A 14,484-nucleotide genomic window follows, 5' to 3' on the forward strand; every position below is an offset into this window, starting at 1 on the left:
CTCTACTGTTAATATGGCAACATGATAATTTTAGGGATGTTCTTTTGTTCTTTGTGTTTCTTTGTGGCTAAATTAATGTCTCTCAATAGTGTCTCCCACTACATTCTACAAAAAGATAGCTTAACATCAAGAACAGATGTTAAAAATGAAAAAGGTCAGACATTGACTCACAATTTAAAACATGCACAAATCAGACAAAGAGCATATAAATATAAATATAAAATATGTGTAAAAAAAAATCAGATAGGCAGTTCAGCAAAAAAAAATAAAAAAAAAATAAGACTGATTTCAGAGGCTCAGGTCAGGCCTAGTGCAGAATTATGAATACGTTTAGTGCAATGTTCCTGTGGTCACTTGCATACCTGGCTGCATAACTGAACGTTATTGTTTTTCCAATTCAGTTACATATATCACATGGTCCTCTGGGGACTTTCCATGTGTTTTGCTAAGGTGCAGTTTCACTGCGTGTTTGCTTGCAAAAGTTCGGTTGCACAGCTTACACTGGAATGTGGAGCCTGAGTCCTCCTCAATAAGTCCAATGGTGCTTAAAGCCTTGTTGGTGATGACTTTTGAAACATTCTGATGTTCTTGAATCTGATTAAGAGAAAGCTTTGAAAGATCTTTTAAGCTAAAGCCTAGATGTGTCTCTAAATGACTTATGTATGTTGAAGCAGTCCGGAATTGAGAGGCACAGTCATTGCAAAAAAACACAGGATGTCCTGTATCTAAATTCTTTAAAAACTTAGTTCCCCCTGTCCTCCTTAACTGATATTTTACATTAGCCAACCAGTGGCTTATTGTAGTCATGGAAAGGCCAGTAAATTTAGAGATGTGTACCCGTTCTTGGGGACCTAGGTCTGACATGACATATTTGCCTTCAGCTGTCTCCCGTAAACTAGAAGCAAACTGGGCTTGGAGAATAAGAAGATGTTGAGGATTCCAGTTAGATTGCCGGCCTTTTCTTTTATGCACAGGTGACAACTCATCCAGAGCTTCTTCAAAACTGCTGGCATCTGCATCTGACTTTTCCGATACAGTAGATGGAGTAGAAGATTTGGGGGTTAGGCGTCCAGTGAGGTTCTTCACCATGTCAGAAATATCCATGAGAGCACTTTCTCTCAGAGGTGATGAGACAGGGTCTGTCATACTTGCCACAAGTGGTTTATTTTTGGATTTTGTCAAATCAATAGGCTGGTCACTATCTTCATAATAATATCTCTCAATAGACTCCACTTGCTTCACTGGTGTGGTAGGGTAAACTGGTTTATCTAACATGCTATTGCTAATTTTGTACAGCATAGCTAGTGGATCCAAAGAGGGGCTTACTGGTTTTGACACTTTGCCTAAATGGGTATTCATTATAGATTGCAATGCACTAAGTGGATTAATAAATGATGACTCGGGTGAATGGTCTGTGATAATCCCTAGACTGTTGCAGCCGTTTGTTACTTTTGCTTTAAGAGGCTCCGTACCATTTGGAGTATGGCATTCCACTTGGGTCTCCTTTTTCGTCTTTTGAATTTCAGACTCTGAGCTTTTCTTTACAACTTTACTGTTTGCCTCCTCTGGTTTAAGGATGTCTTTATTTTCCTTAGCAGCTGGAGATAACGGCTTTACCGGTTCTTTCTCGATCGTTTTTTCTTCTTTCTTCACACTGATTTTACCTGTCACCTTCTCCACCAGCTCTTCCATTGCCGAGACATTGCTCTTATGTGGCGGAGGAGTTAAGCTTCCAGGAGAATGGATTAGAGCATTATGATCAGATGACAGTGACTTCACACTGCTGGCATAAGATGGTTGCATTTGAACGCTCTGCACTGTGGGCTGCATTGTTTTTACTGTACCTGGCAACTGATAAGCAGCATGGATACTAGGGTACCCACCCCACGATGGCGCTCCATTCTGAGCCTTGCTAATTGCAGAGGAAACAGTGTTTTCAAGTGATTTTAAAATGTCCAATCCACCTTTAGGACTATCATCTAAATCCTCCTCTCGGAGATATTGATACAATGTAGCAGTATCTACCTTATCAGAGTCTTCACTTTCTTCCTTGATTTTCTTTTCTGGCTCAATATTGTCTAGTTTCTCCTTTTCTGGATCTTTTCTCTCTTCGGAATGTATGGATCCTGTTGGGGAATCAGGTTGCTTCTTTATATAGGATGCCGGTAGCCTTGCATGTGTAGTTGGAGGCAAAGGTATTGACTGTATTTTTTCTTCTACCACTGCATCCATTACTAGTTGTTTGCCTTTCTTTGAAGCAGAGTTTGTCACCTTTAAGAAGTGCCCAGTGACCATCATGTGAGCGGTAAGTTGCTGTAACGTGTCATGAGAACTTCCACACTCCATGCACTTTAAAATCTGAGCCTTCCGAGCTTCAAATTGCCATGTGTAACTAGCACCGTTTTGGTAGCCATATCGATTATTAGGGGTCACATATGGATTGGTAGCTTTAGAGTCTTTTGCTCCATCACTTGCCGATGCCCCCGGGGAAATCCCTGCTTGCTCAGGGGAGTCAGGTGACGCTATGTCCTGAAGTGCTCGTTTTTTTGTTGAAGGAATTAACTTTGTGATGGCTGGTACTGGCTCTTTCAGAGGCACTTTTTGGTAATGCTTCGTTTTGATCATATGTACACTCAGATCCTGTAAAGATTCAAATGAATGTCCACAGTACATGCACTTCAAAACTTTCTGGGCATCTTCTTTTCCTTCCATTTCCATTAGAGATCTTTTTCTGGGTTTGGACCAACGCCTTGTTTTTTCAGCTTCCCGATCTCTATTATCATCCCGATAATGTCCGGTCTCATTCATGTGTACAGTAAGCTCCACCAATGTGTCGTAGGCTGCACTGCAATCTTTGCATCGAAACTTACTGGCACCTGTAAAAACAGACCCATACAGTTTATTGTTTTGCCGATAAAGTTGCACTGTGCTGAATAAGCTAGGCTCAGGCAGTAGTCCATAGGATGTTTGCTGCAATGTTTTTGCCAAAGCCGCCTGGTGCCAGTCATATCCAGAAGAACTGTTGCTACTGGTAGTACTATTACTTGTACTAACATTAATGCTTGTACTTGTATTGGTACTGCAGCTGCTTGTGGCAGTGGTCGGCGTAACATGGTTAGATTTCGCTTCTGTGTCATCGCTCGGGCTGCTCTTATTGGTACCCAGAGTTGGACTCGACTTTTTTAAATCTAATGCTAGCGTAGACCAGGAGCACTCCGATAGCAGATTTGTATACACAGCTTTGATTTGTGCCAGACTGTCTGTAGGGTAAGATGCATTAGAATTCTGGACATCTTCTTTCTCTTGACCATCCTTAGAGGAAGTACTTTTGAAATCAGCTAGCTGATCGCTAGTCTCGCTAAACGGTGAACCGTAGCCTGCATCGTGGTTGGTTGCGCTACTGCCTGGAGAGTTTTGGTAACTCTGATTTTCTTTGACTTCTGGTTCCTCTCCGTATAAATAGTCACTGTCTTGGACGTCTAGGGAAAGTCCATCATCTTCTACATTATCTTCATCGATTTCGGTCTCCTTTAACTCCTCTGCAGGAACGTATGCTGCAACAGAAAAAAAAATACATGTCAGAAAGCAGAAAACCCATGCGATTTTAATTTGTAAAATCAGGCTTTCATATCAAAATTGATACTAAAATTTTTTCTGCCTAAAAATTCAAAGAAAAGAGTAAAAAGAGATTTGTGATAATAGCTATGTTTATTAATTAGATTATGTAGTATTGCTGAATGTCTCAAAATACACTATATGACAAAAGCCATGAGAAATTAAATAAGATTTTGTAAACTGTATTAACATAAAATGTTGTAGTTTTACTATAACATTTTTTTCATTATATTATTTTATTTTTCAGCAACTAATACATCTTATTTTTTGAATGTCATATTTGTACATTACATTACATTATTAGTAAAGAACATAACAATGTTAATTGCAAAGATCTTAATACATAGAAATCCCATGTGTTTTGGACATATAACTTGCGTATTACACAAGTAGTAAATGGAAACATATATGACAAAAACACATATAACAGCTTTGCTCCACATATGGAAGACAGGAGCTGCCACTCTAGTACTGTGGGGTCATCACGTGCCCCTGTTGAGCTACCAACTCTTTGCCGCATATAGAAAAGCCGACTCTGTACACAGTAAGCTCTGGACGTACCAATCAGCCCCGTATACAATCAGTTTGTCCAGCAGGTGAAACCTTGTTCCCCAGGAGGCAACCAGGGGCCTGGGATTTCTCTAGCTCTGCTCTATTCTAAAATATAACATGAAGATATAATACGCTCTTTTGTCTCCAAAAGTACGCCCTGAAAGTGATTTAAAAGGGAAAACATATGTATAAACCAACATATTTGCTGAACACACGTATATGCATCCCCATATAAGACCGCAGACATGTAGGCACCTCAGTTTACAAGTCTCTGCAACACATCAGCCATAACAAACAAAATAATGTCAACCCTGAAAACAAAATTAATGTTAGCAATTGATTTAATTGAAGATGCATTAGGCACACAAGGGCAATTCTATTCTGTTAAGACGAACTGCTTGGAAATATTCATAGCTGCTCATATTAACCCCCTACACCACACAGATGTATGTAACACATTGTGATTTGGGCATCCTAAGAGCATGGAATTCCGATACTCTCATGGTCCAGTCCCCCCCCCCAAAAACATAGATAATAGTTAATAAAAAGTTTTTTTCAAAAACATGTTGGGTTCATTGGACATGAATGTAGTTTAGAAATAAGAAAACCAGCAAGAAATGTGAAGAATTATAGGTACAAATTTTTTAGCCTTTTTGCATATTTGAACAGGATGGGTTTTTAAAGGAAATGACGTAAGAATGAAAATGTAAGAAATCACGTAAGAATTTGTGTGTGTGTGTGTGTGTGTGTAGTCCAATTTTTGATAAGCAGGATGCTATTCCCAGGTATGGCCGTAAGGAAAAAGTTTTGATATTTGAGGTCCACAGACACAGTAGGTTTTCAGGGCAATGGTCATTTTTATATTATTGTTGTAATTGGTTACGTCACAATTAGGGAATATCTAAATTGAGATTGGAGCCTACATAGACATATCGATTGATGGCCTTTGCCAAAACAGTACCACATTAATATTTAAACTATTACCTATATACGCAGGTAACAAATTATGGTAACATGTTTTAAATATTGTACTATCTCAACCAAGAAAAATAATGGTAACATGTTTTAAATATTGAACTATCTCAACCAAAAAAAAAATAATGAATAAAAAATGTTAACATTATAGTAGGAACTGAAATCAACCGAAATCTATTTTCATGTTTTAGAGAACAAACACGCGTGCAGTGTGCATTTAAATGCCGCGGTTAGTTGCCAGCATGGATTGCCGTCTGGATGGCACTGTCTTTTCACTCTGATGAAACAGATGTGCTGTCTTCTCTGGATAACATTAAATGCTGTGCAAAATAATTTAAGTAGACACAATGAAAAATATGAATATTTGTGGTGCACAGAGACAGCTTTCAAATGCATTTTTTTCATTCTTCAATTTTCTGATAAAGCACAATAAAAACAGACACATTTTAAAAGAAAAAAAAAATCAAAGAAAACAGCAAAGTTTCATGTTATGCCTTCAGGAAGACTTTTTCTCCTTCAATTATCCATTTTTAAATAAAATGATCTATGTGGATTTGTCTATTTAAAGATGCAAAATTCTATCATTGCCTAGCAAGTTTACATGTTCTACTCTACATACGTTATTTATGATGTATATGTCTTAAACATAAGCAAGAAATGCTAATTGTATTTCTCTGCTTCTTGGTATAACGTAGTGTACAATATTGAATTCACTGCATGTTAAAATGCTACCAATTTTCGAGTGGAAAACCTTAAAAGCAAAAACGGTTAAGAAAGAACAAAGAGGGGAATTTGAAAAAGTCAGCTTGTCGAAAATGTTATTTTTCTACTATGTTTGATGAAACACAAGTCATTGAAGAAACTGGTACTCAAAGATGGTTGTCACTTTAGATAGGGGCTGGCACGGCTCACCTAGACATGTGACACTTTGGTGGAAGTTGGGTTTCCTGCAATATTGAGAGCAGCAGTGATCAGGCTGACAAAGACTGGAAGGCCGATTAGCCTTAGGCTCTCAGAAAATGAATTCAGTATGCAAGGGGATGTTAGTTTTTTTCTATTGGGAAAACGAATAATAAAATATCCTTTTTTTATGGAGAGTGTAAAATAAATAATTCAATTAATTTGTTGTTTTGATCTATACTCCAAGTATAGAACAGACTTAAACATACATATATACACATTTCTTCAAATGTTAATCCACTCCAGCATCCACAGAAGGGTTAAACGAAAACAAAAATACATATGTACAACTTTTAAGCATATTAAGCAAATTAAGTATAAGGCTCTCTGATTAACAACTACATAAAATAGATGTTATCGTTATCGCAATGGGGTGCATCAAAGGTTCTATTAAAAATTCTAAAATTATTTTGATTCACACTTTACATTAAATATGCATCAATGTGCCAGTAATGAGACGGTGTAGGATACAAAAAAACTTTTAGTAACTTACATTATATATTTTTAAATTATGCTATTGTCTTAACACTGTGGTTTCAGGCGGAAAAATAATTTAATACAAAAACGGAATATTTGTGGGGAAAAGGAAAAAAAATATCTAAGTTAAGTTGCATTTCTAATGCTCAATAGATCATCGCACATTCCAATCCTCTTTGTGTCTTTCACAGTTGAATAAGAACGTTAGCTCGAATAAAGTGTATTTCTTAAGCCACACAGCACGTAACTACTTCACAAAAAAAAGCCTTATTTTTTTTCCAGCAGCAGCGAAAACACAAATTTGCTCTATCCTTTATAAAACGCCTACTGAAAAGAGCAAATTGCTAACACACATGAACACAAAAGTTTTCTACGTGCAGTAAAACCATGTGCTGAATTTCCGAACCGGCGCAAAGTAAAAGAAAAACCTCTTTGTGGCAGCTCTATCTTTACAGAAGGCCTGCAACTTGTTAAATCTGTAAGAATACCTGTCAGAGATATCCTGCTACACCATTTGGCTGATGTCAAACCTAAATAAACCAGATCAGAAAACCAGCAAGTGGCAGAACGTAAATGAAATGGGAGAGGATCTGTCTAACTATAACTCGCATGGCTTGCTTGCTGATTTTTTTCCCCCCCTCTTTTTATTTTGGAGGAGGGAAATAGTAGCAATCACCACAGTCATTTGTAGTACTAATGTACAATTCAGCCTCCTTTCATTCTCCTTATTTAGGTGGTCAGAATGGTTTCATAGCCGACACGGGAAAGCTGTGCTGTTTAGCAGGCTGTTTAATGGGAAAGTGGCAGACTTATTTCTTTTCTAGATTTGGTTTGTCACTAGGTCTCCATTACATGCCACTCAGCTTTGATGCCTTTGGACAGGACTGATCAAAAGATGTCATTTGACCTACACAGCATGGCAGAAACTTGGAGAAGTCTCATAAAAGGACACTTTGGCTGTAAATAAAATGACATTATTATTTCCTCTGTCCTATCATGTAGAAAAGCCAATTATGGTAATGTACTGCATGTCAATGGAAATATAGCAATCTTTTTGGAGCAGCTAATGCAGGCATCAGTGTTGCAACTCTCCTGCCTGTGAAAATGTGCCCATTGGATGCTAAGAAGGAGAGAGGTGATAGATGTCTTCAAGACTGTTAATAAATTTGAGCACGGACAGAAAAGTGCAAGTCAGCAAAACAATTGAAAGTGTAAAATGCAAACTGTTAAGTTTCCAAATTATCTGGTAATTTAATCTTGAGTGATTTATATTCCGTCACTAGAAGGCCAGCATCAAGTCCTACCTATATGGCTTGAATGGCAAGGAAGACAATTTATGGCACCACTAAACCTTTAGTACCTAGCAATACTTAAATAAAAAAAAAAGAAACATACTTAAATACAGAGCAAGCATTGACCTTGTAGCCGTACTCCATTTAAAAATTGCAAAAAAAAAAAGTTTACATTCTGCAGGGATATTCGGGTTTATAGCAGGTCAAGGCTGTTCAGAATGGTCACATTTGACTTTCTGCGTGACCTTCTGTAAAAAAGGATCAGTGTTTAGTGACTTAAAAATCATTAGTTCTCAGCAAAGCCAGCGTGTTAATTTCTCTAGCTGGAGGCTAGCATCTTTGTGGTCGTTACTGTTTATTTCTAAAGAAGGGCCTTTGAGGTCTTGGACAGCATACATTACTCTATACCCTCACTGTATGAACGAGGTCCGATAAAAGGTTTCACTTATGTATATGTATATAATCATTTTTTGGTTCTTATAGATTCAATTCAATAGAATTGATATAGATATAGAATAGATTCAATAGAAACGATATCATGTCCTGATATATCCCAATCAGATAGGAAGGCACGTAAAAAGTTTAACAAGACAAATAATTTCAAATAGAACAATGACCTTTTACAATAATTGCAATAGCACATAAAAACTCTATGTTGTGTCAACTAACCTTCATCTTACTAATCTCAATGATCGGCTGCTCATTTCGTAAACGTTTGAATGCGTAAACTTCAAAAATGCTTAACTTTTAAAAATGTTGACGTTTTCCTGCATTATTGATTTGTTTGGAGAATGTCAGTATAACTAGAGCAATTCATACAATAAATATTATTTCTACTACATGCTGTAGCTCAGGGGCATCCAACATGCGGCCCACGGGCCAAATGCCGAGATCGGCAGCCAGGATCACATCATCACAAGCCCTGCCGCTTACTTGTGGGAGGGTCTATTCTCTGCTCCAGTCCTGCCTCCTCTGTGGGGAGAACAAGGGAGGCCGCGACCCCTGCTGAAGTCTGTGAGCGGCATCAAGAGCTGTAGTAGGTAAGGAGGTGGGGGGAGGTTGTTTGAATGAGTATGCCTGTGAGGGAATGAATGTGTGAATGAATGAATGAGTATATGAATGAATGAATGAGTGTGTGTGTGTGATAGCATGGATGTGTAAGTGCTGGAACCTAGGCATGATGGGACTGTGATTGCATATAGCAATCACACTCCTATCATGCTAAGTCAGCCAGTACATGCTGAAACCTGGCTAGCTGCCCCCCTTGTGTATTGATGCTGCCAGCAGTATGGGGTCTGCACTTACAGCCACCCTGTACCGGCATGTACTGGCTGACTTGGCATGATAGGAGTGTGATTGCTGACAGCAATCTGCTAACAACAATCACAGTCCCATCATCAGGTTCCAGCATTTACTTGTTGCCTGGGTATGAAAAGAGTCTGTTTGCTGTTACAATGCCCAGCCAACCAGTACATACTGGAATCTGGGTATGCCTGAGATTGCTGTTAATCATAATATATAGTTTTTTTGTACAATTTTGGTGTGCAACTTACTTTTATTAAAAGTATGTGGGGGGGTGAACCCTGAATTTTCGGTTTTGGTCCAGAATTTTCATTTAGGATAAATAGAACTATTTCATTTTAACTTATCCAGAATCCTGAATTTGTAGTCACAAAACTTTCTAGGCCCAGAAATCAGTGAGAGGAAAAGTAAAGGTTTTGTGTCATTTACTTTATTTTAATTTGCATATTTTATTAAAGGCCATATTTTCACTGCAGAAAAAACTTGGACACCCCTGCTGTAGCTTGTAAAGGATGCCTTAAGGCAGGTTACCTATTAGGAAATTAGTAGGGATTTAGAATAGCAATGCTCGGTTGCTAAATGCTAGTGTTTTGTAATGATTTACTTGTTACATGTAAAATGGTGTAACGTGGGAGTAACTGGAACGTATGATATGAACGGCTTTGTTTCCTTTGAAATTACTATACACTGTATTACTCATGGACCTCACAGTGAGGGTGTGTTTGATAATAATTTGGGTTTTTATGTGTGGCATGTCCTGTTCTGAATCCAAAAAATATAATTATGAGACGCATTAAGAGGAAAAGGCTCCAGCTGTGCAAAACATTATGGAACAAATATTGATGACTGTCAAACGGAAAGTTACAATAAAAAATGGTCCCTAAATGTAATATTAAACCAAAGCTTCTCTATTTTTCTGGATTTATTGCTTCAGTTGACTTGTGTTTGAAGGCATGAACACATATGTTGAGAACACAATGGCTTTTTACTGTTGGTGAAAAAAAGAACTGTATTCTTTTTATTTTTTTAACTTATATTTACAAAAATGTACGCAGCGTTCCTTACAATGTAAACGTTCAAGTATGACAAAACTAGAATTGGCAGACTAAGATGAACCGTTACATTAGGTAAAGTGGGCCATGTTCACAATCGTACAATCTAGAAATTAGTGTGAAATTGTTCTGTTTATTAATCTATAGTTCACACTATGAGACACTAAGAGTCTGCAAGGCAGGACTAGGTTGGCAATCATGAACCTGGAAATCCCAGTGGGTAGAAAACTCAAAAGTATAATTTACAAAGCAAAGCTTGCAAATGTATTATAGTTTAGTAACCCAAAATTTGTCAGCATTTACAAATAACTTAAAGATCAGTAAGTTTTGAAGGTTAAACAGATACATTTCAGATATTAATCTTGTTTTTAATAAATAAGGGAAAATACATTCTTGTAAACCATACAGAATGTGCCTATAACAGATATGTCTGGACTTCAATTCTACTTTAAACAAAAAGACTATTAAGACAAAGGACAAGCCGCTGCATGCCTGGGTGCTTTTGCTTTCTTGAGTCCAATACTTGCTCCTAAGCAGAACTGATGTGGTCTGTAGATGAATGCATAGGCAATCACCCTAACTCATTAAGACTGTCTGCATTATGCAAACAAGCACGGTACAAGTTTACTAACATTATAATGCAGGCTTTGCATCGGGTTTTCTGCTCTCTTAAGTGTCTATCATATATGTTTCCTCATATAATGATGATGATTTATTTAAGGGCACAAGCTGCATTGCGTGGCTTCTTTGGTATGTGAATGGTTTATTTATTTATATATTGCTATCATATTTTGCAGTGATGTACCTTTCGTTATGATATACATGGCATATACTGCAATGCGAACTATGTATACTTCTAAAGTATTAAAGATGTAGCTGATCCATGAAACTTACCTCTGGCATTTAACTGATTAACTCCCAAACTAAGCTGCAGAACATGTTCATATTGTTTGCATTTGAAAATAGTAATAACAGTGATTTGCTCTTTGAGGATTGATATGATTTCAGCAACTTTATCTTAGATTACATTTTTGGTTTTATCGAAAATATAGTAGACAAACGGTTGAATTAAGTGTAACACATAGTTAAATTCATTTGTAAGGTACAAAATGAATTGTAAAGTGACATACCCTATTAGTGAGCCCAGACAATTACGTTCGTACAGGAGTAACACATTATAACAAAAATTCATATTATATAACAACCACTTATACTTATACCATATTCATGAGATATGTATAAAATATTCCATTTAACTCACTGCATATATAGACCAAAGAGGTTATGTCAAACATTTCCCACTTGCAATAAAAAAAATAAACCTGGTTTATTGCATGCCATTGGTTTTATAGTCCTAAAGTAGACATATTTAAAATAAATCCCTACTATATCGTAGAATGATACTAGTTTAAAAAAAAAATCAAAGATTGTTGCTCAAAAAAAATCAGTTTTTATCATTGATTTTAGACAGCACCTTAAAAGTGTAAGTATTCCATTGAGAGTTTTTTTTTATGCCGAGGCATTTTCTTTTTTTTTTTTTTATTATTTATGTTTGCCATAAGGTGTTAACATATTAAATTCCCTTAGATGGATCAGGTTTCCAAGAGCGAGTATTGCAGCTCATCTAATAAAAAACCTGAAAGCTGAAAAGAGCAGGGTCCTCTACTCCTTCTCTACCAGCAGCGTATTATCTACCAGTATATGCTTGTAAATGAAAGTGGACTAATACATCACATCCTCTTGCCTCTATTAAAAAGTAGACATAAAAGTTCATACCAATCCCTCCTTCGAAGAAACTCATCCAAACCTATGTCTGTTGCAAAACACCTTTCTCTACATAAATATCCACGAATACATAGACAATATGCTAAAAACAATAGATTTCTTGGATTTCGTATTTTTCTTTAAGGCAGTTATTTTCCTTCTATGTAAGGCCATACCTGTGTAAATGTATGAATTGCTTTTTCTAATCTATACATCAGTTGCGGCAAATAATACAAATGATTTGTTTTTTGCGACATTTACTAATAGTGAATGTGTATATATATATATATATATCGATATGTATAGCTATATATCGATATATATATATATATATCGATATATATATAAAATGCACTGTATGCCACCATCATGTCAAAGATGTTTTTTTATTAAGAAATACAATGTTAAAACAGATTCTATATAAACAAAACAATTGAACTAAAAATGGTAGATAAAAAGACAGCCTTTTACAAATCTTTGATATCTAATCTCCTACGTCATTTCATTTCTAAAAACCCTAAGGTCGTGTAACACACTTTCTCTGTCATTTGTAAGTACATTAACTCGGTAGCCGTGTGACAGTGAAATTATTATAATGGGCTGCTAAAATGGGTCATGCAGGCACTGCATTCAATCTTAGATTCAAACAACAGAGAGAATACAGTTCAAATCAAACATGACAGGATTATCATCCGCACTGCATGCCTCACTTTCCCAAAGCATTCTCAGTCAACAGAGAGTGAATATCTGCAATATATATTTTTTTTTTTGTAAGTTTGATTTTTTATTTTAATTATGTCCCCAAGAAAATCATTACAATGGACTAGAAAAAAAAAAGTGTATTTTTCATGGTGCTTTCTTTATTCTTGTGAAGAAATGTGGCGTTTTAGAACATAGCCCTCGCAGGCAAACAATCATTAGGAGGAAAACAGACTACGCGGCCTGTTTACCGAAACGTTTTCCACAATTTACCTAGTGCAGAATTGGACCCTTAATAGTTTATTATACCCATGGAGAATACTCTTGCGATCTTCATGCCTATTAACCCCCTTAATACAAGCATGCCTGTGGATGTTAAGACCCTTTGGCAACAAAAGGCTGGAACTAAAATTATTTCATTGTCACATTTACAAAAAAAAAAATACTGTTGGATCATCGGTGTACTAAGAACCACTCACCCTAAATAAAATGCTGGCAAAACAAATAGAACAAATAATTCTTTTGAACAAAGGAACAAGTTTGACAGTTTTATAGGTCTCAGTTATAAAAATTCCATGTTTCGGGTGTTGCTGGAATTCAAGAATTCTAAAGGACACCACATGGTCAGCTCTTCAAAATGGAGAGTCAACAATAAAGAGGAACTAAACTGCTTGGTCATGTCATTGAGATAATGAGCTGACTTGATTTAAGACCCAATATGTGGTACACATGGTGTGTTGATTATCTTCCAACCCCCTCCTTAAGTTGTAAGCAAGGTTCACAAGATGTTGCCGTTTTCTTGGATCTGATACATGCAGAAAATATTGTCAGAAACAATTCCTAGATCCACAGTTTTTGGACTTAAGCATTATTACAGTCTACAGAAATCTTGCATTCTATTGAAAACATGTTTTCCAGAAAGCAAGGAATACCATTTATTAAATTGCTTGTGTGAGGACTGCGAGGCAGCGCTAGAAGTTACTACAAAGGTAGAGAGGTGTCTGGGGGTATGTTTGTTGTGTGTGCGTTTGTATGGAAATATAATACTGTGTGTATGTTAGTGGGGGTGCGCATGCAGTCGTATGTTATTGTGTGCGCATGTGGTACCATTTGAACTGGACTAAAGATGTGTTTGTATACATGTGTTAGTATGTGTGTTTGTAAATTTGAATGCCTGTGCATATGTTAGTATATACATTAAAGTAAGCAACTGTAAAATGAAATAGATTGCGCTATAGGGACTGTGCGGATAACACAGGGGTTGTTGTGGACAATAGAGGGGCTGCTGAGGGCGTATGAATAGGGGCTAGGGGTTATGATATGGGCCTGATGGATACTCATAAGACAGGGGGCAGAGGATCTGGGAACGGCCTGGGGATATTACAAGGGACTGGGCATATATCAGAGGCAAGGCATTTGACAGGAGGCAGGGGCAAGGAATATGACAAGAGCAATGAGTCTGACAAGGTGGGGGTATGATATGTGGGAGATGGATTACACCAACGCTGGCCACACTTTTGCAATGCACTTGCACATTCCTTGGAATTCTCACCAATTCTTAGCTAAGTGAATAAACCCTGTCAATGCTTTATGTTGTCAAATTTATGACTGTAAAAATATAATAATATAAAAATACTTTTGTTTTTGTGGGGTACAAGCCATCTTGCACCAAGGCCCTTAGCTGACTAGTTTTGCCACTGATATACATACAAACATATTACATGTGTCACCGTGTCTGTTCAAAAGTGGCTATTATGTCTATTATTGCACACTATTTCGGAAAAACGTGTATAATA

General features: G+C 36.9%; 1 protein-coding gene across 1 annotated transcript in view; it reads right to left on the reverse strand.

Annotated features, from left to right (window-relative positions):
- Positions 1-381: 381 nt before the first annotated feature.
- LOC149289611 (teashirt homolog 1-B) overlaps positions 382-14,484 on the reverse strand; it is a 49,326-nt gene continuing 35,223 nt past the window's right edge. Inside the window, exon 2 of the mRNA XM_089490421.1 lies at positions 382-3,554. Within this exon, the coding sequence (XP_089346547.1) occupies positions 382-3,554 (3,173 nt within the window). The remainder of the gene's footprint in view (positions 3,555-14,484) is intronic.

Source organism: Sceloporus occidentalis, unplaced genomic scaffold (genome assembly GCF_023333645.1).
Source record: "Sceloporus occidentalis isolate IW3139 unplaced genomic scaffold, rSceOcc1.0.p SCAF_44, whole genome shotgun sequence".
Lineage (NCBI taxonomy): Eukaryota > Metazoa > Chordata > Lepidosauria > Squamata > Phrynosomatidae > Sceloporus > Sceloporus occidentalis.